At 44.8% G+C, this 23400-nt stretch overlaps 1 protein-coding gene across 3 annotated transcripts in view; it reads left to right on the top strand.

Moving 5' to 3' along the window:
- Positions 1-748: 748 nt before the first annotated feature.
- jazf1a (JAZF zinc finger 1a) overlaps positions 749-23400 on the top strand; it is a 37379-nt gene continuing 14727 nt past the window's right edge. Inside the window, exons 1-4 of one of the 3 annotated variants that reach the window (XM_058377619.1) lie at positions 833-973; positions 1760-2075; positions 18394-18466; positions 19411-19607. In XM_058377619.1, coding sequence (XP_058233602.1) covers positions 1883-2075; positions 18394-18466; positions 19411-19607 — 463 coding nt within the window. In that variant the 5' untranslated portion in view covers positions 833-973; positions 1760-1882. Of the gene's footprint in view, positions 974-1759; positions 2076-18393; positions 18467-19410; positions 19608-23400 lie in introns of all 3 variants that reach the window. The other 2 variants (XM_058377620.1, XM_058377621.1) reach the window with 2 other exon arrangements.

The raw sequence follows: 23400 nt of genomic DNA, 5'->3' as shown, positions 1-23400 counted from the left end.
CGGGACATTCCGTTATCTCTAAGAGGCTGGTTTGGACCACACCAGTGATTACAGTTTCATCTCTTAGAGCTACAACATGCATTAAAAAATATTAACCAGGCAGCAGGCAGTCATGGTGACTGACATTATTAGCAAGTAGATGGGATGATACGTTTCACAGTATTCAATTAAATCAAAGTAGAAGAAAATCTGGATAAAAGATGACCATATGAATCAAATCTTTTTTTAATAGGAATTGTGCTGCAGGGATGAACACTGTTCTCCTTCAGTTGGTATTTAGATGATGGTGGACTCGAACTGTCTCACTGCTAAAAGTGTGTACACTGTTTAATCCTGGACAATTATGATGCATATCTCTACACTTTAAACGAAACACTTTAAATGGCAGAATATGCATAAGGCTGTGGTCTGCTTATCGTGAATTATCCTGCACTGAATGTAAAATAAACATGAGACATATGAATGCTTACCACGTGTCCAAATATTACTGAGTGGGAAAAAATTACATTAATTAATAATAATAATATGATCATAATTATAATAATATTTACAGTAACAGTTATTATTTAAATGCTTTCCCAATGCCGTATGGAAGTGTTGTGTTACCTAAATGCATTATTTACAATTATATTATCAGTGTGAGTCAAATTAATCAAAACACGCACAGTTCGATTCACCCAAAGAGTCGGCTCAGTCAAGTGACTCGTGATGCCCATCAGTGAGGTGTATCGCTCACTCCTCCTCAGTCACGATCCGCCCCCTCCCCCCTCCTCCAGCTGCTCCCGCGCCGCTGCTTCTCCTCCTCTCCTCTTCCTCTCCTTCGCTGCTCCTCATCCTCTCCTCTACACCGTGGTGGAGATGGCGGGCGTCGCAGCCGCCTCGTTCTTCTCGAACGCGTGTCGTTTCGGTGGCTGCGGGCTGCACTTCGACTCCCTGGCCGAACTCATCGCTCACATCGAGGACAACCACATCGGTGAGTGCCGCTAGCTCTGTACGGCGACTAGCCTGTTCCGCTAGCTAACCGGAGCAGACGGAGGAAGCTGCCAGTGTGTGTGTGTGTGTGTGTGTGTGTATATGTATGTATGTATATGTGTGTCAGTGTGTGTGTGTACAGTTGTGATAGCAGTATGTAGAGAAATACATGTCGCCATTGCGAGGCAGTGTGTCCCAGCGTTACTATAAACATTCTTGCTAAAATTCCGCTTCGGCTAAGACTGTAACGATGCTAATTCGTGCATGTTTGTTTGTGTGCGCGCTCGCGTGTGTGTATACGTGTGTGTGTTTGTGTGTGCGCGCGTGCACCGAGGCCTGAGCCGTAATTAGCGCCGCTGCTTTCAGCTTTGTTTTGCTTGTTTATTCAAGCTGTCTGTCGTCTCGTCTCCCCAAACACACACACACACACACACTCACACTGGTGTCTGCCTGATTCTGGTTTAATGGTTTAGCTTGTGTTTATATTTATATATATATATATATATATATATATATATATATATATATATATATATATATATAAATTAAACGTGTATGTGTGGAGTCAGGTAGCTGAAGTCCAGGGAAAGTTCTGTTCTGTTCAAGCATCATATGTACTTTATATGGCCAATAAAATATTTGCCCCCTGACCATTCCACTCATGAGCTTCTTCTCCAAACTGTTCATACATAGTTTTAATCACACCCTCATACAGAATGTTTGTGTGTGTGTGTGTGTGTATATATGTGTGTGTGTGTGTGTGTAACATTACTAACTCCTGCTCCAGCATGACCATGTCCCTGTGCACAAAGCAGCTCCATGAAGACATGGTGTGGAGGTGAAGGTTGGAGAAAGTGGAAGAACTGGATTGTCCTGCGCAGAGCCTTGACTCTGACTCAACCCCACTGGAATGAACTGGAACTGGAGCATCCTCAACATCCCAACATCAGAGTCTGATCTCACTAATGTTCCTGTAGCTGAAAGATCACTAATCCCCACAGACACAATCCAACATCTAGTGGAGAACCTTCACAGAAGAGTGGAGCTAATTAAACCAGCAGAGGGAATGAACCAGGAATTAGAAGTTCAGCAAGGTCGTACAGGTGTGACGGTCAGGGGGCAGATACTTTTGGCCATATATTCAATTCAGTTCAATTTATTTTGTATAGCGCATTTTACAATGAACATTGTCTCAAAGCAGCTTTACAAAAGAAGAGAAACAGAGAAAGGGGAGGGGGAAAATGAAAATAAAAAAAAATAACATAAAAATGACTAGAAATAAGAATAGATTATTAAATTTAATTATTAAACTATTTTATCCCTATTTTATCCCTAATGAGCAAGCCTGTGGTGACGATGGCAAGGAAAAACTCCCTGGGATGGTACAGTGAGGGAAAAAATGATTTGATCCCCTGCTAATTTTGTACATTTGCCCACTGACAAAGAAATGATCAGTCTGTAATTTTAATGGTAGGTTTATCTGAACAGTGAGAGACAGAATAACAACAAAAACATCCAGAAAAACACATTTCAGAAAAGTTCTACATTGATTTGCATTTTATTGAGTGAAGTAATATTGAAATATTGAAGTTTATTGAAATAAGTATTTGACCCCTTTGCAAAACATGACTTAGTACTTGGTGCCAAACCCTTGTTGGCAATCACAGACGTCAGACATTTCTTGTAGTTGGCCACCGGGTTTGCACACATCTCACATCTCAAGGAATTTGGGCCCACTCCTCTTTGCAGATCCTCTCCAAGTCATTAAGGTAAAGACCCTTCAGCTCCCTCCACAGATTTTCTATGGGATTAAGGTCTGGGTTTGTTGCCTTGGCCGTGTGTTTTGTGTCATTGTCAGGCTGGAATATCCATCCACGACCCATTTTCAATGCCCTGGCTGAGGGAAGGAGGTTCTCTCAAGATTTGACGGTACATGGCTCTGTCCATCGTCCCTTTGATGCGGTGCGGTTGTCCTGTCCCCTTAGCAGAAAAACACCCCCAAAGCATAATGTTTCCACCTCCATGTTTGACGGTGGGGATGGTCTTCTTGGAGTCATAGGCAGCATTCCTCCTCCTCCAAACATGGCGAGTTGAGTTGATGCCAAAGAGCTGGATTTTGGTCTCATTTGACCACAACACTTTCACCAGTTCTCCTCTGAATCATTCAGATGTTCACTGGTAAACTTCAGATGGTCCTGTACATGTGCTTTCTTTAGCAGGGGGACGTTGCGGGCGCTACTGGATTTCAGTCTTTCACGGCGTAGTGTGTTACCAATTGTTTTCTTGGTGACTGTGGTCCCAGCTGCCTTGAGATCATTGACAAAATCCTCCAGTGTAATTCTGGGCTGATTCCTCGCCGTTCTCATGATCATTGAAACTCCATGAGGTGAGATCTTGCATGGAGCCCCAGACCGAGGAAGATCGACAGTCCTTTTGTGTTTCTTCCATTTGGGAATAATCGCACCAACTGTTGTCACCTTCTCACCAAGCTGCTTGGCGATGGTCTTGTAGCTCATTCCAGCCTTGTGTAGGTCTACAATCTTCTCCCTGACATCCATGGACAGCTCTTTGGTCTTGGCCATGATGGACTTTTCTGAAATGTGTTTTTCTGGATTTTTTTGTTGTTATTCTGTCTCTCACTGTTCAAATACACTGACCGTTAAAATTACAGACTGATCATTTCTTTGTCAGTGGGCAAACGTACAAAATCAGCAGGGGATCAAATCATTTTTTCCCTCACTGTATGAGGAAGAAACCTTGAGAGGAACCAGTCTCAGAAGGGAACCCATCCTCATTTGGGTGAAGCTAAACAGTAAATAATGTAACTGATTAATGTTGTTTCTACAACAGCAATCAATGGCCCATGAGGAACTATTAGGTCAGTGTAGTTTCTAAGGTCATTAGAGACACTAGTTCTTTGCTGTCACAAGCTGACAGAGGAAATGGCAGATCTGTGATGGTGTGAAAGTCCCCAAGTGGCTCTGTCCATGGCTGTCTCCTGGTCCACACAGATCCATCCACAGCATCAGTGGGCACCTCCAAGCGACGAGACTCTGACCAGGGGTAGGGCAGTGGTCACAATGGAAACTAGCAAACACTGGGAGCTCAGGAGTGGGGCCATATAGTGTCCAGGGTCACTGGTTTGATGCTGGATCTGGGTTGTGGGGTGGTGTGTGTGTGTGTGGCATGTTTTTTTTATAACACATATCACATATGCTGTCATCTTAGTAATGTCCTGAGTGTACACACATGAGCAGTGTCACACAGCCCTGCCCCTGCCCCTGCCCCAGAGTCATTACTGAAGTTATTAGAATTTAGTCAATATTAGTTGAACTTTATTTTAAACCGTGATGCAGATGTGTAGCAGCCAGACACACAGCTATTTCAAGACCTTCTGTGCACGTGCATAGCTTTCAGAAGAAGCTTTTGATTATAAATGCAGTGACAGGGTTATGAGTGTGGGATGATGAGCAGGGATTTAGTCTGTCCAGGGGATCTGCGTGACTCCACGTGAACATGACTTTGGTGTCAGTTTGAGTATTTGAAGAAAATCTGCTGGGATTTTCACACACACATCAGTGTGGTGTGTTGTTGAGAGGTCTGAGGAGAATAATGACCGGGAGAGCTGATAGGATCCTCAGCTGTCCAGCTGCAGCGTGATTGAGTATGATTATTATAGGGAATGCTTGGATTATGGTTATAAGTATAGTTATACTGAGTTCATCCAGAGCTGGTCAGAATCAGGCGGAGGCATCAGTGCACTTCTGTGTGTTTGCTTGCCTGTTTGTCTAAGCACGCAGGAATGCTGTATGAAGTCATGCTTTCCTTCTGTCTTTCACTGCATGGATTCTCACTTGTGTTTGTGTGAGTGTGTGTGTTTACGTGCAAACGTGTGCAGGAGAAGAGCATGTAGCCACATGTCCAGCAGATCTCTTCTCAGGTTATTGTTATATTGTGAACAGGTAACGGGTGAGCTCATGCAGTTTCCCATGGTGTGTTCAGGACATACTATAAAGTATTTACCGTATTGATGAAATCATTTCAAATCACAGGGAAAAGCTTTCCACACATGATTATTAAACACTACAGAACCCTTCTGCATGGAGCAGTCCAGGATGAGGAGAAAAATGGCTCTTAAGATATTAAAGAAAGAGAATATAAACAATTAGCTATAGAAATAGTAATTGGTGTAACTGTCATGTAGCTATAGAAGATTTTTACACAGATTCATTCTTTCTCTCTAACACAAGGCCTCATTCATCGAGCAGGATAGGAATGGATTTATATGTAAATTGTTTGTCAGTCAGGAAATTATATATATTTATATATCGTGTGTGTGTGAATCTGCTACAGTACAATTAGAGCCATTAACGATTCTATAGCTACAGTTTAATTACAAATGTACACCATTCATCTAGTAGAATATCTTCTAGATGCTTCAGAGCGGTTGGAGCAGGAAACCTGCTTCTCACTCTTCTCTCCAGAATTTCCCACAATGGTTTGATGTTGATATTGAACTTGTGCTCCTCAAACCAAAACTGAACTGTTTTTACATCTTGACAAATGAAATCATCGTTTGGAAACAACATTTGGACCATAGGATACACCTGATCACTGAGAATTTCCTAATACTTGCTGGCAGGAACTTCTTCTTTCTTCATCTCTCTCCACCTATCCCTATCTTCTGCATCCTCAACACTTGCACCCACTAGCTTCATATCCTCATATTTATATATTTATTACATCCATATTCCTCCTCTTTGGCCTTCCTCTTCTCCTCCTGCCTGGCAGCTCCATGTCCAACATTCTCCTACCAATATACTCACTCTCCCTCCTCTGGACATGTCCAAACCATCTTAATCTGTCCTCCCTAACTTTGTCCCCCAAACGTCCAACATGAACTGTCCCTCTGATGTACTTGTTCCTAATCCTTACACTCCAGAGGCCAGTTACACTCCTCTCCTCTCCTTACACTCCAGAGGCCAGTTACACTCCTCTCATTACACTCCAGAGGACAGTTACACTCCTCTCATTACACTGCAGAGGACAGTTACACTCCTGTTATTACACTCCAGAGGACAGTTACACTCCTCTCATTACACTCCAGAGGACAGTTACACTCCTCTCATTACACTCCAGAGGACAGTTACACTCCTCTCATTACACTGCAGAGGACAGTTACACTCCTCTCCTCTCATTACACTCCAGAGGCCAGTTACACTCCTGTTATTACACTCCAGAGGACAGTTACACTCCTCTCCTTACACTCCAGAGGACAGTTACACTCCTCTCCTTACACTCCAGAGGACAGTTACACTCCTCTTATTACACTCCAGAGGACAGTTACACTCCTCTTATTACACTCCAGAGGACAGTTACACTCCTCTTATTACACTCCAGAGGACAGTTACACTCCTCTTATTACACTCCAGAGGACAGTTACACTCCTCTTATTACACTCCAGAGGACAGTTACACTCCTCTTATTACACTCCAGAGGACAGTTACACTCCTCTTATTGCACTCCAGAGGACAGTTACACTCCTCTCCTTACACTCCAGAGGACAGTTACACTCCTCTCCTCTCATTACACTCCAGAGGACAGTTACACTCCTCTCCTCTCATTACACTCCAGAGGACGGTTACACTCCTCACATTTACACTCCAGAGGACGGTTACACTCCTCACATTTACACTCCAGAGGACAGTTACACTCCTCACATTTACACTCCAGAGGACAGTTACACTCCTCACATTTACACTCCAGAGGACAGTTACACTCCTCACATTTACACTCCAGAGGACAGTTACACTCCTCACATTTACACTCCAGAGGACAGTTACACTCCTCACATTTACACTCCAGAGGACAGTTACACTCCTCACATTTACACTCCAGAGGACAGTTACACTCCTCACATTTACACTCCAGAGGACAGTTACACTCCTCACATTTACACTCCAGAGGACAGTTACACTCCTCACATTTACACTCCAGAGGACAGTTACACTCCTCACATTTACACTCCAGAGGACAGTTACACTCCTCACATTTACACTCCAGAGGACAGTTACACTCCTCACATTTACACTCCAGAGGACAGTTACACTCCTCACATTTACACTCCAGAGGACAGTTACACTCCTCACATTTACACTCCAGAGGACAGTTACACTCCTCACATTTACACTCCAGAGGACAGTTACACTCCTCACATTTACACTCCAGAGGACAGTTACACTCCTCACATTTACACTCCAGAGGACAGTTACACTCCTCACATTTACACTCCAGAGGACAGTTACACTCCTCTCCTCTCATTACACTCCAGAGGACAGTTACACTCCTCTCCTCTCATTACACTCCAGAGGACAGTTACACTCCTCTCCTCTCATTACACTCCAGAGGACAGTTACACTCCTCTCATTACACTCCAGGGGACAGTTACACTCCTCTCCTCTCATTACACTCCAGAGGACAGTTACACTCCTCTCCTCTCATTTACACTCCAGAGGACAGTTACACTCCTCTCCTCTCATTTACACTCCAGAGGACAGTTACACTCCTCTCATTTACACTCCAGAGGACAGTTACACTCCTCTCATTTACACTCCAGAGGACAGTTACACTCCTGTTATTACACTCCAGAGGACAGTTACACTCCTCACATTTACACTCCAGAGGACAGTTACACTCCTCACATTTACACTCCAGAGGACAGTTACACTCCTCTCCTCTCATTACACTCCAGAGGACAGTTACACTCCTCTCCTCTCATTTACACTCCAGAGGACAGTTACACTCCTCTCATTTACACTCCAGAGGACAGTTACACTCCTCTCATTTACACTCCAGAGGACAGTTACACTCCTGTTATTACACTCCAGAGGACAGTTACACTCCTGTTATTACACTCCAGAGGACAGTTACACTCCTGTTATTACACTCCAGAGGACAGTTACACTCCTCTCCTCTCATTACACTCCAGAGGACAGTTACACTCCTCACATTTACACTCCAGAGGACAGTTACACTCCTCACATTTACACTCCAGAGGACAGTTACACTCCTCTCCTCTCATTACACTCCAGAGGACAGTTACACTCCTCTCATTACACTCCAGAGGACAGTTACACTCCTCTCCTCTCATTACACTCCAGAGGCCAGTTACACTCCTGTTATTACACTCCAGAGGACAGTTACACTCCTCTCCTTACACTCCAGAGGACAGTTACACTCCTCTCCTCTCATTTACACTCCAGAGGACAGTTACACTCCTCTCCTCTCATTTACACTCCAGAGGACAGTTACACTCCTCTCCTCTCATTTACACTCCAGAGGACAGTTACACTCCTCTCCTCTCATTTACACTCCAGAGGACAGTTACACTCCTCTCCTCTCATTTACACTCCAGAGGACAGTTACACTCCTGTTATTACACTCCAGAGGACAGTTACACTCCTCTCCTCTCATTACACTCCAGAGGACAGTTACACTCCTCACATTTACACTCCAGAGGACAGTTACACTCCTCACATTTACACTCCAGAGGACAGTTACACTCCTCTCCTCTCATTACACTCCAGAGGACAGTTACACTCCTCTCCTCTCATTACACTCCAGAGGACAGTTACACTCCTCTCATTACACTCCAGGGGACAGTTACACTCCTCTCCTCTCATTACACTCCAGAGGACAGTTACACTCCTCTCCTCTCATTTACACTCCAGAGGACAGTTACACTCCTCTCCTCTCATTTACACTCCAGAGGACAGTTACACTCCTCTCATTTACACTCCAGAGGACAGTTACACTCCTCTCATTTACACTCCAGAGGACAGTTACACTCCTGTTATTACACTCCAGAGGACAGTTACACTCCTGTTATTACACTCCAGAGGACAGTTACACTCCTCTCCTCTCATTACACTCCAGAGGACAGTTACACTCCTCACATTTACACTCCAGAGGACAGTTACACTCCTCACATTTACACTCCAGAGGACAGTTACACTCCTCTCCTCTCATTACACTCCAGAGGACAGTTACACTCCTCTCATTACACTCCAGAGGACAGTTACACTCCTCTCCTCTCATTACACTCCAGAGGCCAGTTACACTCCTGTTATTACACTCCAGAGGACAGTTACACTCCTCTCCTTACACTCCAGAGGACAGTTACACTCCTCTCCTCTCATTTACACTCCAGAGGACAGTTACACTCCTCTCCTCTCATTTACACTCCAGAGGACAGTTACACTCCTCTCCTCTCATTTACACTCCAGAGGACAGTTACACTCCTCTCCTCTCATTTACACTCCAGAGGACAGTTACACTCCTGTTATTACACTCCAGAGGACAGTTACACTCCTCTCCTCTCATTACACTCCAGAGGACAGTTACACTCCTCACATTTACACTCCAGAGGACAGTTACACTCCTCACATTTACACTCCAGAGGACAGTTACACTCCTCTCCTCTCATTACACTCCAGAGGACAGTTACACTCCTCTCATTACACTCCAGAGGACAGTTACACTCCTCTCCTCTCATTACACTCCAGAGGCCAGTTACACTCCTGTTATTACACTCCAGAGGACAGTTACACTCCTCTCCTTACACTCCAGAGGACAGTTACACTCCTCTCCTCTCATTTACACTCCAGAGGACAGTTACACTCCTCTCCTCTCATTTACACTCCAGAGGACAGTTACACTCCTCTCCTCTCATTTACACTCCAGAGGACAGTTACACTCCTCTCCTCTCATTTACACTCCAGAGGACAGTTACACTCCTCTCCTCTCATTTACACTCCAGAGGACAGTTACACTCCTCTCCTCTCATTTACACTCCAGAGGACGGTTACACTCCTCTCCTCTCATTTACACTCCAGAGGACGGTTACACTCCTCTCCTCTCATTTACACTCCAGAGGACGGTTACACTCCTCTCCTCTCATTTACACTCCAGAGGACGGTTACACTCCTCTCCTCTCATTTACACTCCAGAGGACGGTTACACTCCTCTCCTCTCATTTACACTCCAGAGGACGGTTACACTCCTCTCCTCTCATTTACACTCCAGAGGACGGTTACACTCCTCTCCTCTCATTTACACTCCAGAGGACGGTTACACTCCTCTCCTCTCATTTACACTCCAGAGGACGGTTACACTCCTCTCCTCTCATTTACACTCCAGAGGACGGTTACACTCCTCTCCTCTCATTTACACTCCAGAGGACGGTTACACTCCTCTCCTCTCATTACACTCCAGAGGACGGTTACACTCCTCTCATTACACTCCAGAGGACGGTTACACTCCTCTCATTACACTCCAGAGGACAGTTACACTCCTCTCCTTTCTTTGGCCTTCCTCTTTTCCTCCTGCCTGGCAGCTCCATGTCCAACATTCTCCTACCAATATACTCACTCTCCCTCCTCTGAACATGTCCAAACCATCTTAATCTGTCCTTCCTAACTTTGTCCCCCAAACGTCCAACATGAGCTGTCCCTCTGATGTACTTGTTCCTAATCCTTACACTCCAGAGGACAGTTACACTCCTCTCCTCTCCTTACACTCCAGAGGCCAGTTACACTCCTCTCCTTACACTCCAGAGGACAGTTACACTCCTCTCCTTACACTCCAGAGGACAGTTACACTCCTCTCCTTACACTCCAGAGGCCAGTTACACTCCTCTTATTACACTCCAGAGGCCAGTTACACTCCTCTCCTTACACTCCAGAGGACAGTTACACTCCTCTCCTCTTATTACACTCCAGAGGACAGTTACACTCCTCTTATTACACTCCAGAGGACAGTTACACTCCTCTCCTAACACTCCAGAGGACAGTTACACTCCTCTTATTACACTCCAGAGGACAGTTACACTCTTCTCCTCTCCTAACACTCCAGAGGACAGTTACACTCCTCTTATTACACTCCAGAGGACAGTTACACTCCTCTTATTACATTCCAGAGGACAGTTACACTCCTCTTATTACACTCCAGAGGACAGTTACACTCCTCTTATTACACTCCAGAGGACAGTTACACTCCCCTTATTACACTCCAGAGGACAGTTACACTCCTCTTATTACACTCCAGAGGACGGTTACACTCCTCTCCTCTCCTTACACTCCAGAGGACAGTTACACTCCTCTCCTCTCATTACACTCCAGAGGCCAGTTACACTCCTCTCCTTACACTCCAGAGGCCAGTTACACTCCTCTTATTACACTCCAGAGGACAGTTACACTCCTCTTATTACACTCCAGAGGACAGTTACACTCCTCTTATTACACTCCAGAGGACAGTTACACTCATCTCCTCTCCTTACACTCCAGAGGACAGTTACACTCCTCTTATTACACTCCAGAGGACAGTTACACTCATCTCCTCTCCTTACACTCCAGAGGACAGTTACACTCATCTCCTCTCCTTACACTCCAGAGGACAGTTACACTCCTCTCCTCTCCTTACACTCCAGAGGCCAGTTACACTCCTCTCATTACACTCCAGAGGACAGTTACACTCCTCTCATTACACTCCAGAGGACAGTTACACTCCTCTTGATTAAAATATATTGAAAGTTGAATTGAGATCATGATTTTTTAAACAGTTAATTCTGCAGCTTTATTATATATTAGTAATTTTTTGCCATAGAGATGAGTCAGAATATCGTCCAGTTCTGTTTCTGGGTCTTTGATTGTTTATTTCATGCCCCAGTTGTCTGTGCACTTCTCCAGAGGACAGTTACACTCCTCTTATTACACTCCAGAGGACAGTTACACTCCTCTCATTACACTCCAGAGGACAGTTACACTCCTCTTATTACACTCCAGAGGACAGTTACACTCCTCTTATTACACTCCAGAGGACAGTTACACTCCTCTCCTCTCCTAACACTCCAGAGGACAGTTACACTCCTCTCCTAACACTCCAGAGGACAGTTACACTCCTCTCCTAACACTCCAGAGGACAGTTACACTCTTCTCCTCTCCTAACACTCCAGAGGACAGTTACACTCCTCTTATTACATTCCAGAGGACAGTTACACTCCTCTTATTACACTCCAGAGGACAGTTACACTCCTCTTATTACACTCTAGAGGACAGTTACACTCCTCTTATTACACTCCTGAGGACAGTTACACTCCTCTTATTACACTCCAGAGGACAGTTACACTCCCCTTATTACACTCCAGAGGACAGTTACACTCCTCTCCTCTCATTACACTCCAGAGGCCAGTTACACTCCTCTCATTACACTCCAGAGGCCAGTTACACTCCTCTCCTTACACTTCAGAGGACAGTTACACTCCTCTCCTTACACTCCAGAGGACAGTTACACTCCTCTTATTACACTCCTGAGGACAGTTACACTCCTCTTATTACACTCCAGAGGACAGTTACACTCCTCTTATTACACTCCAGAGGACAGTTACACTCCTCTTATTACACTCCAGAGGACAGTTACACTCCTCTCCTTACACTCCAGAGGACAGTTACACTCCTCTTATTACACTCCAGAGGACAGTTACACTTCTCTCCTCTCCTTACACTCCTGAGGACAGTTACACTCCTCTTATTACACTCCAGAGGACAGTTACACTCCTCTTATTACACTCCAGAGGACAGTTACACTCCTCTTATTACACTCCAGAGGACAGTTACACTCCTCTTATTACACTCCAGAGGACAGTTACACTCCTCTTATTACACTCCAGAGGACAGTTACACTCCTCTTATTACACTCCAGAGGACAGTTACACTCCTCTTATTACACTCCAGAGGACAGTTACACTCCTCTTATTACACTCCAGAGGACAGTTACACTCCTCTTATTACACTCCAGAGGACAGTTACACTCCCCTTATTACACTCCAGAGGACAGTTACACTCCTCTTATTACACTCCAGAGGACAGTTACACTCCTCTCCTCTCATTACACTCCAGAGGCCAGTTACACTCCTCTCATTACACTCCAGAGGCCAGTTATACTCCTCTCCTTACACTCCAGAGGACAGTTACACTCCTCTTATTACACTCCAGAGGACAGTTACACTTCTCTTATTACACTCCAGAGGACAGTTACACTCCTCTCCTCTCCTTACACTCCAGAGGACAGTTAAACTCCTCTTATTACACTCCAGAGGACAGTTACACTCCTCTCCTCTCCTTACACTCCAGAGGACAGTTACACTCCTCTTATTACACTCCAGAGGACAGTTACACTCCTCTCCTTACACTCCAGAGGACAGTTACACTCCTCTTATTACACTCCAGAGGACAGTTACACTCCTCTTATTACACTCCTGAGGACAGTTACACTCCTCTTATTACACTCCAGAGGACAGTTACACTCCTCTTATTACACTCCAGAGGACAGTTACACTCCTCTTATTACACTCCAGAGGACAGTTACACTCCCCTTATTACACTCCAGAGGACAGTTACACTCCTCTCCTCTCATTACACTCCAGAGGCCAGTTACACTCCTCTCATTACACTCCAGAGGACAGTTACACTCCTCTCCTCTCCTTACACTTCAGAGGACAGTTACACTCCTCTCCTTACACTCCAGAGGACAGTTACACTCCTCTTATTACACTCCAGAGGACAGTTACACTCCTCTCCTCTCCTTACACTCCAGAGGACAGTTACACTCCTCTTATTACCCTCCTGAGGACAGTTACTCTCCTCTTATTACACTCCAGAGGACAGTTACACTCCTCTTATTACACTCCAGAGGACAGTTACACTCCTCTTATTACACTCCAGAGGACAGTTACACTCCTCTTATTACACTCCAGAGGCCAGTTACACTCCTCTCATTACACTCCAGAGGCCAGTTATACTCCTCTCCTTACACTCCAGAGGACAGTTACACTCCTCTTATTACACTCCAGAGGACAGTTACACTCCTCTTATTACACTCCAGAGGACAGTTACACTCCTCTCCTTACACTCCAGAGGACAGTTACACTCCTCTTATTACACTCCAGAGGACAGTTACACTCCTCTCCTCTCCTTACACTCCAGAGGACAGTTACACTCCTCTTATTACACTCCTGAGGACAGTTACACTCCTCTTATTACACTCCAGAGGACAGTTACACTCCTCTTATTACACTCCAGAGGACAGTTACACTCCTCTTATTACACTCCAGAGGACAGTTACACTCCTCTTATTACACTCCAGAGGACAGTTACACTCCCCTTATTACACTCCAGAGGACAGTTACACTCCTCTTATTACACTCCAGAGGACAGTTACACTCCTCTCCTCTCATTACACTCCAGAGGCCAGTTACACTCCTCTCATTACACTCCAGAGGCCAGTTATACTCCTCTCCTTACACTCCAGAGGACAGTTACACTCCTCTTATTACACTCCAGAGGACAGTTACACTTCTCTTATTACACTCCAGAGGACAGTTACACTCCTCTCCTCTCCTTACACTCCAGAGGACAGTTAAACTCCTCTTATTACACTCCAGAGGACAGTTACACTCCTCTCCTCTCCTTACACTCCAGAGGACAGTTACACTCCTCTTATTACACTCCAGAGGACAGTTACACTCCTCTCCTTACACTCCAGAGGACAGTTACACTCCTCTTATTACACTCCAGAGGACAGTTACACTCCTCTTATTACACTCCTGAGGACAGTTACACTCCTCTTATTACACTCCAGAGGACAGTTACACTCCTCTTATTACACTCCAGAGGACAGTTACACTCCTCTTATTACACTCCAGAGGACAGTTACACTCCCCTTATTACACTCCAGAGGACAGTTACACTCCTCTCCTCTCATTACACTCCAGAGGCCAGTTACACTCCTCTCATTACACTCCAGAGGACAGTTACACTCCTCTCCTCTCCTTACACTTCAGAGGACAGTTACACTCCTCTCCTTACACTCCAGAGGACAGTTACACTCCTCTTATTACACTCCAGAGGACAGTTACACTCCTCTCCTCTCCTTACACTCCAGAGGACAGTTACACTCCTCTTATTACCCTCCTGAGGACAGTTACTCTCCTCTTATTACACTCCAGAGGACAGTTACACTCCTCTTATTACACTCCAGAGGACAGTTACACTCCTCTTATTACACTCCTGAGGACAGTTACACTCCTCTTATTACACTCCAGAGGACAGTTACACTCCTCTCCTTACACTCCAGAGGACAGTTACACTCCTCTTATTACACTCCAGAGGACAGTTACACTCCTCTCCTCTCCTTACACTCCAGAGGACAGTTACACTCCTCTTATTACACTCCTGAGGACAGTTACACTCCTCTTATTACACTCCAGAGGACAGTTACACTCCTCTTATTACACTCCAGAGGACAGTTACACTCCTCTTATTACACTCCAGAGGACAGTTACACTCCTCTTATTACACTCCAGAGGACAGTTACACTCCTCTTATTACACTCCAGAGGACAGTTACACTCCTCTTATTACACTCCTGAGGCCAGTTACACTCCTCTTATTACACTCCAGAGGACAGTTACACTCCTCTCCTTACACTCCAGAGGCCAGTTACGCTCCTCTTATTACACTCCAGAGGACAGTTACACTCCTCTTATTACACTCCAGAGGACAGTTACACTCCTCTTATTACACTCCAGAGGACAGTTACACTCCTCTTATTACACTCCAGAGGACAGTTACACTCCTCTTATTACACTCCTGAGGCCAGTTACACTCCTCTTATTACACTCCAGAGGACAGTTACGCTCCTCTCCTTACACTCCAGAGGACAGTTACACTCCTCTCCTCTCCTTACACTCCAGAGGACAGTTACACTCCTCTCCTCTCCTTACACTCCAGAGGACAGTTACACTCCTCTTGATTAAAATATATTGAAAGTTGAATTGAGATCATGATTTTTTAAACAGTTAATTCTGCAGCTTTATTATATATTAGTAATTTTTGCCATAGAGATGAGTCAGAATATCGTCCAGTTCTGTTTCTGGGTCTTTGATTGTTTATTTCATGCCCCAGTTGTCTGTGCACTTCTTTTCTATGCATTTTTTTTTAACATGTACACAAAATTTTACTTAAAGATGGCTGAAATGAGGTGTGGTGTCAGTGCTGTAAAGGGAACAAACCCATGCTGTGCTCCTGCAGTGTGACCTATTGTACAGAGCAACAGGTGCAAGTGTACCTAATAAAGTGACCAGTGAGAAGCATATCTGGTGTACAGGATGTTCAGCTGTCCCATTATCTGTGTGTAGTGCAGTGTTTAACACGTGTTTTAACACACGCTGATAGATGGCATGTTTAGTGAAGGACAGCAGTCAGATATCAGTACAGGTACAACAGGATTAAAGATGAACTGTTGTGGTAGCGCCCTCTTCAGGACAGCAGAACACATTTCAGTTCCTAATAAATGAGAGGGAGATGGTGGAGAGGGGTCATGGCTGGGGTGAAGGGGCGTGGTTTACATACATGAGGGAGACTGAGGAGCCTGAGTGAGCTGGTTTTGAAGAGATGTTCTGTACTTATCTGTTGTATTCATTTACTTCCTGTAAATCTCACAAGCCTGCTGTCTGCCCCGAGAAGCCCTGCTCCATTAGGAAGGTGTGAACACGGTCAACACTCGAACACACCACTGGAGTCTGTTCCATTATGGACAGCACCAATACATGTGTCATCAGCATCATCATAGCTGCTCTGGGATTGTGTTTGTTAGTTTACAGCAGAAATGAAATGGGAAAGAACCTCTCAGATCTCAGTAGAACTTCCACAAAGGTAATGGTCATAGAATGCCTTTGAAGTGCTGCTTATACAGTGTGTGTGTGTGTCTGTGTGTGCGCTACACTTTTATAGGCCAATTAGTGTGCTGTGGAGGAAATTCCCTCATACCAGCCTGCAGTGTGTGTGGGGTGGGGGGTTTATTTTGTATGTACGCTTTCTTGTGTGTGTGTTTGTGTGTGTGGGGTGGGGGGGTTTATTCTGTATGTACGCTTTCTTGTGTGTGTGTGTGGGGGGGGTTTATTCTGTATGTACGTTTTCTTGTGTGTGTTTGTGTGTGTGGGTGGGGTGGGGGGTTTATTCTGCATGTACATTTTCTTGTGTGTGTGTGTCTTGTCTGTATGTGTATTGGTGCAGCTTCCTGCAGGAGTGTTGTGTACCGCTGTGCTTTGGAAACTGTAATTACAGTCCTGTGTGTAGCTCTTGCCGTGCCTCTGCTCCTCTATCCGGAGACCTGCTGATCTCACACACGTTTAAACAGTACACTGCTTTTTAATTAGCCATCTGGAAAACGAGCTTACTGCCCCATGCTATACCAGGCTTTTACACACACACACACACACACACACACCAAACCTTTTCCCAGGCCCGTACCCTTATGCACCACAAGGTGGCGTATTTGCTCTTTGCTAGTTAACACTAACGCCTTTCACTTCTCTCATACAGCCTCTGCTCCAGCACAGGCTTTAGCTCCACCCACTTTCAGAACTGGTCATTTCTGTTCTGTTCTCACTCTTCTTGCTGGAAGCTTGAGTGTGTTTCATGAATAATTTGTTCTGAATGTTGTGTTTTCAGATGAACGACTGAACCCCTAGTTTCTTTGAAGTTTTTGAGGAAACCTTCAGCTTTTTAACCTCAACACTTTAAAGGAGTCACTTCTAAAAACTCTCTAAGTCATAGGTTTCTACATCACCTAATTCTTACACGTGTTTATATGTCACTGCAGCTGTAGCATATCTGTGGAATATCTGTGTGTGTGTGTGTGCTTTGGCTCTCCACCATTTCTCTCTGTTCCACATACCAGGAGGCACGGCCCTGTGTCTCACCTGCTAATTTATTTTCTACACTCACTCACTCACTCCTTTCCCTTTGTGTCTGTATCCTTTTCAGTATTTCTGTGTGTACTTCGGTTTCTGTTTCAAACTTCCACAGGTTACCACATGGGGGCAGGTACAGCACACAAATTTTAAACCAATGACACACACACACACACACACACACACATTTAGGATTGTTTGAAATTGTGCCTGGTGTCCCTCAGGCAGTGGAAATTGCCTCCTGTCTCTGAAGCAATGGGGTGGGGAGGAGTGTGTGTGTGTGTGTGTGTGAGGTGAAAAGACACAGTAGTCTAGATTTACAGTAAAATCTCAGCAGGTGATGAAAGTGTGATATATATTTTGTGTAGCTGTGTGTAATGGAGCCGTGAGTGTGTAGCCGGTGTAGTTGTAACGTCTGCTGTTAGTGTATCAGTCTGTACTTCAGTGTAGCTTCTCCATGGGAATGAGAGCTGATGTCCTCCTGGTGTCTGATCTCCCTGTTACTCAGAGCTAGTGCCTTGTGCTCATATCACTGCTTGCAGCTATATTAATATCTTTCATTTATTTGTAATTAAATGCCCCACTGCTCCTCTCTGGCTCCCTGTGTTACAGATACAGATCCTCGAGTTTTGGAGAAACAGGAGCTGCAGCAGCCCACCTATGTTGCCCTAAGCTACATTAACAGGTGCGTCTGTGTGTGATGACTGCTAAACTCTATACACCTATAATACATAATAAAATCAATCACTCTGTTAATTGACCTTTGGGGAAAAGAAAGATCAAACATCAAGATTAGCGTGAGGGAATAAAACCATTTCTGAAGCTTTGAATGTTCCTCAGTGAGCTTCATCACTGTGAAATGGAAAAGGTTTGGAGTCATCAGGACTCTGCCTAAAGCTGGGCATCTGGCTAAACTCAGTAACCGGACCAGAAGGGCCATGGCCAGGGAGATGACCAAGAACCCAGTGTCCACTCTAACAGAGCTTCAGAAGTCTTCCACAGAGATGAGAGAACCTGCTGGAAGAACAACCATCTCTAAAACACTCCATCAGTGAGACCTTTAGAGGTAGAGAAGCTGCAATAAAGCCATTCCTGAGCCACTAGTCATCAGCCTGCTAATATCAGCTTTACAGTGAAGCATGGTGGAGGTAGCATCATGTATGACTTCTCACTGGCAGGGATGGAGAGACCGGTTAGAAAAGAGAGTAGGACGAATGCAGCCAGAAACAGAGAGCTTCTTGAGTGCACACAACCTCAGGTGAAGGTTCACCTGTCAGCATGACAACGGGCCAAAGCATACAGAAGGTTCAGGTCAGAGTGTAGTGGCTTTAGGACAAGTCTCTGAAGGCCCTTGAATGGTCCAGGAATAGCTCAGACCTGAACCCCAAAGAACATCTGGAGAGAGAGCTGAAGATGCAGATGCTCCACATCTGCTCTGATTGACCTTCAGAGGATCTGCAGGAAGAACTGGACAAACGACCCAAATGCAGGAGTGTAGACTACAGAGTACTGAAGAAAAGCTCTGAATTTACATCTAAATGAGAGTGCAGTTTTTAAAGAGTTTTCATTCTGCCACTATGGGTTATTGTGTGCAGGTCATGTTGAGAATGTGTGTGTGTGTGTTTGTAGATTCATGACTGAAGCAGCACGCAGGGAGCAGGAGAACCAGAAGAAAAAGGTGCAGCCAAAACTGGCGCTTTCAGTCACTGGAAATGTCTCCCGTAACAGCATGTCCACACCCCCTCGCCATAGCAACGGCAGTCTGACCCCACCTGTGACTCCGCCCATCACACCTTCATCTTCCTTCCGCAGCAGCACACCCACAGGTTTGTGTGTGTTTGTTGGTGTATTTATGTTAGTTGGTGTATTTGTGTGTGTTTGTGTGTGTGTATGTTGGTGTGTTTGTGTGTGTTGGTGTGTTTGTGTGTGTTGGTGTGTTTGTGTGTGTGTATGTTGGTGTGTTTGTGTGTGTGTTGGTGTGTTTGTGTGTGTGTTGGTGTGTTTGTGTGTGTTTGTGTGTGTGTGTGTTTGTGTGTGTTGGTGTATTTGTGTGTTTGTGTGTGTGTTGGTGTGTTTGTGTGTGTGTTGGTGTGTTTGTGTGTGTGTTGGTGTGTTTGTGTGTGTTGGTGTGTTTGTGTGTGTGTTGGTGTGTTTGTGTGTGTTGGTGTATTTGTGTGTGTTGGTGTATTTGTGTGTGTTTGTGTGTGTGTATGTTGGTGTGTGTGTGTGTGTTGGTGTGTTTGTGTGTGTGTGTGTTGGTGTGTTTGTGTGTGTGTATGTTGGTGTGTTTGTGTGTGTGTTGGTGTGTTTGTGTGTGTGTGTGTTGGTGTGTTTGTGTGTGTGTGTGTTTGTGTGTGTGTGTGTTGGTGTATTTGTGTGTTTGTGTGTGTGTTGGTGTGTTTGTGTGTGTGTTGGTGTGTTTGTGTGTGTGTTGGTGTGTTTGTGTGTGTTGGTGTGTTTGTGTGTGTGTTGGTGTGTTTGTGTGTGTTGGTGTGTTTGTGTGTGTGTTGGTGTGTTTGTGTGTGTTGGTGTATTTGTGTGTGTTGGTGTATTTGTGTGTGTTGGTGTATTTGTGTGTGTTTGTGTGTGTGTATGTTGGTGTGTGTGTGTGTGTTGGTGTGTTTGTGTGTGTGTATGTTGGTGTGTTTGTGTGTGTGTTGGTGTGTTTGTGTGTGTGTGTTGGTGTGTTTGTGTGTGTGTGTTGGTGTGTTTGTGTGTGTGTGTTGGTGTGTTTGTGTGTGTGTTTGTGTGTGTGTGTGTTTGTGTGTGTGTGTGTTGGTGTGTTTGTGTGTGTTGGTGTATTTGTGTGTTGGTGTGTTTGTGTGTGTGTTGGTGTGTTTGTGTGTGTGTTGGTGTGTTTGTGTGTGTGTTGGTGTGTTTGTGTGTGTTGGTGTATTTGTGTGTGTTGGTGTATTTGTGTGTGTTGGTGTGTGTGTATGTTGGTGTGTGTGTGTGTGTTGGTGTGTTTGTGTGTGTGTATGTTGGTGTGTTTGTGTGTGTGTTGGTGTGTTTGTGTGTGTGTGTTGGTGTGTTTGTGTGTTGGTGTGTTTGTGTGTGTGTTTGTGTGTGTGTGTGTTGGTGTGTTTGTGTGTGTTGGTGTATTTGTGTGTGTGTTGGTGTGTTTGTGTGTGTGTTGGTGTGTTTGTGTGTGTGTTGGTGTGTTTGTGTGTTGGTGTGTTTGTGTGTGTTGGTGTGTTTGTGTGTGTGTTGGTGTGTTTGTGTGTGTTGGTGTATTTGTGTGTGTTGGTGTATTTGTGTGTGTTGGTGTATTTGTGTGTGTTGGTGTGTTTGTGTGTGTGTTGGTGTGTTTGTGTGTGTGTTGGTGTGTTTGTGTGTGTTGGTGTGTTTGTGTGTGTTGGTGTGTTTGTGTGTGTTGGTGTGTTTGTGTGTGTGTTGGTGTGTTTGTGTGTGTGTTGGTGTGTTTGTGTGTGTGTTGGTGTATTTGTGTGTGTTGGTGTATTTGTGTGTGTTGGTGTGTGTGTATGTTGGTGTGTGTGTGTGTGTTGGTGTGTTTGTGTGTGTGTATGTTGGTGTGTTTGTGTGTGTGTTGGTGTGTTTGTGTGTGTGTGTTGGTGTGTTTGTGTGTTGGTGTGTTTGTGTGTGTGTTTGTGTGTGTGTGTGTTTGTGTGTGTGTGTGTTGGTGTGTTTGTGTGTTGGTGTGTTTGTGTGTGTGTTGGTGTGTTTGTGTGTGTGTTGGTGTGTTTGTGTGTGTGTTGGTGTGTTTGTGTGTTGGTGTGTTTGTGTGTGTTGGTGTGTTTGTGTGTGTGTTGGTGTGTTTGTGTGTGTTGGTGTATTTGTGTGTGTTGGTGTATTTGTGTGTGTTGGTGTGTTTGTGTGTGTGTTGGTGTGTTTGTGTGTGTTGGTGTGTTTGTGTGTGTTGGTGTGTTTGTGTGTGTTGGTGTGTTTGTGTGTGTGTTGGTGTGTTTGTGTGTGTGTTGGTGTGTTTGTGTGTGTGTTGGTGTGTTTGTGTGTGTTGGTGTGTTTGTGTGTGTTGGTGTGTTTGTGTGTGTTGGTGTATTTGAGTGTGTTGGTGTATTTGAGTGTGTTGGTGTATTTGAGTGTGTTGGTGTATTTGAGTGTGTTGGTGTATTTGAGTGTGTTTGTGTTTGTGTGTGTTGGTGTATTTGAGTGTGTTGGTGTATTTGTGTGTGTTTGTGTGTGTTGGTGTGTTTGTGTGTGTTGGTGTGTTTGTGTGTGTTGGTGTGTTTGTGTGTGTTGGTGTGTTTGTGTGTGTTGGTGTATTTGATTGTGTTGGTGTATTTGAGTGTGTTTGTGTTTGTGTGTGTTGGTGTATTTGAGTGTGTTGGTGTATTTGTGTGTATTTGTGTGTTTGTGTGTGTTGGTGTGTTTGTGTGTATTTTAGTTTGTTGGTGTCTGTTTGTGTGTGTCGGTGAGTTGGTGTGTGTTTGTGTGTTGGTGTGTTTGAGTGTGTTGGTGTATTTGTGTGTATTTGAGTGTGTTGGTGTATTTGAGTTTGTTGGTGTATTTGAGTGTGTTGGTGTGTGTTTGTGTATTTGAGTGTATTTGTGTGTGTTGGTGTGTTTGAGTGTGTTGGTGTATTTGAGTGTGTTGGTGTATTTGTGTGTGTTACGACCCCGAAGTAGGCCTAGGGGAGACTCAGGGTCAGCAACCGGTGGTTTATCAAGCTGACAGTGGGTGAAAGAGTCCAAACCGGGTCTAAACAATGACACACAGTGTAGACTGGCTGAATAAAAAAAACAAGGTTTCGCGACACAACCTGTAGTGCTTAATCAGTTTACTGTGCTGTACAACAGAAAACACGTATTTACAATATTTACAAATTTCACAAACAAGCCAAACACGGGGCTGGACAACGGCGGTGCTGAAGAAAAGAAAACCAAGTAAAAGAAAAAATGATACTTCCCTCACGCTGCTTTATGTTTAATACATCCTGGACTACAAACAAAAGTGAAACCAAAAACCTGCCTATACTGCGCTTCCCTTACAAACTTAAATACAGGGGGTGGCACCCGCCCCTTTCCTAAAGTGTCTAGACAGTGTGACGTCCTACGTGTTGCACAGTGTATGAGCGCGCTCTTTCTTACCTGTCCGAGCCCCGTCAGCACAACACTACACAAACACACACAGCTGTACATACACCTCAATACACCAAGTATTTAGATAGACAAACAAACCACGCGATTGCACACACAAGCAGAAACAAAACGCCGCGCCCGATGCGGTGTCAGTGTCTCGCTTTTATAGCCTGACTCTTCTTCCGGTTAATCACCCGGGGCGGCGATAGCGCGACTCAGCTCCTCCCATCAGCGGCAGGTAGATGGCATGCGGCCAACTGCATCACGTTCCTCCCAATCGGTTACGCTGTAAACAAAGCCATCATAATAACCGAATAACCGAAAATAAAAATAACCGAAATACGTGCCGTGGCACGTAACAGTGTGTATTTGAGTGAGTTGGTGTATTTGTGTGTATTTGAGTGTGTTGGTGTATTTGAGTGTGTTGGTGTATTTGAGTGTGTTGGTGTGTGTTGGTGTATTTGAGTGTGTTTGAGTGTGTTGGTGTATTTGAGTGTGTTGGTGTATTTGAGTGTGTTGGTGTGTGTTGGTGTGTTTGAGTGTGTTGGTGTATTTGAGTGTG

The sequence above is a fragment of the Hemibagrus wyckioides genome, linkage group LG24 (genome assembly GCF_019097595.1).
Source record: "Hemibagrus wyckioides isolate EC202008001 linkage group LG24, SWU_Hwy_1.0, whole genome shotgun sequence".
In the NCBI taxonomy this organism is placed as follows: domain Eukaryota; kingdom Metazoa; phylum Chordata; class Actinopteri; order Siluriformes; family Bagridae; genus Hemibagrus; species Hemibagrus wyckioides.
The sequence above is the reverse complement of the archived record's forward strand: the minus strand, read 5'-3'. Positions and strand labels throughout refer to the sequence as shown.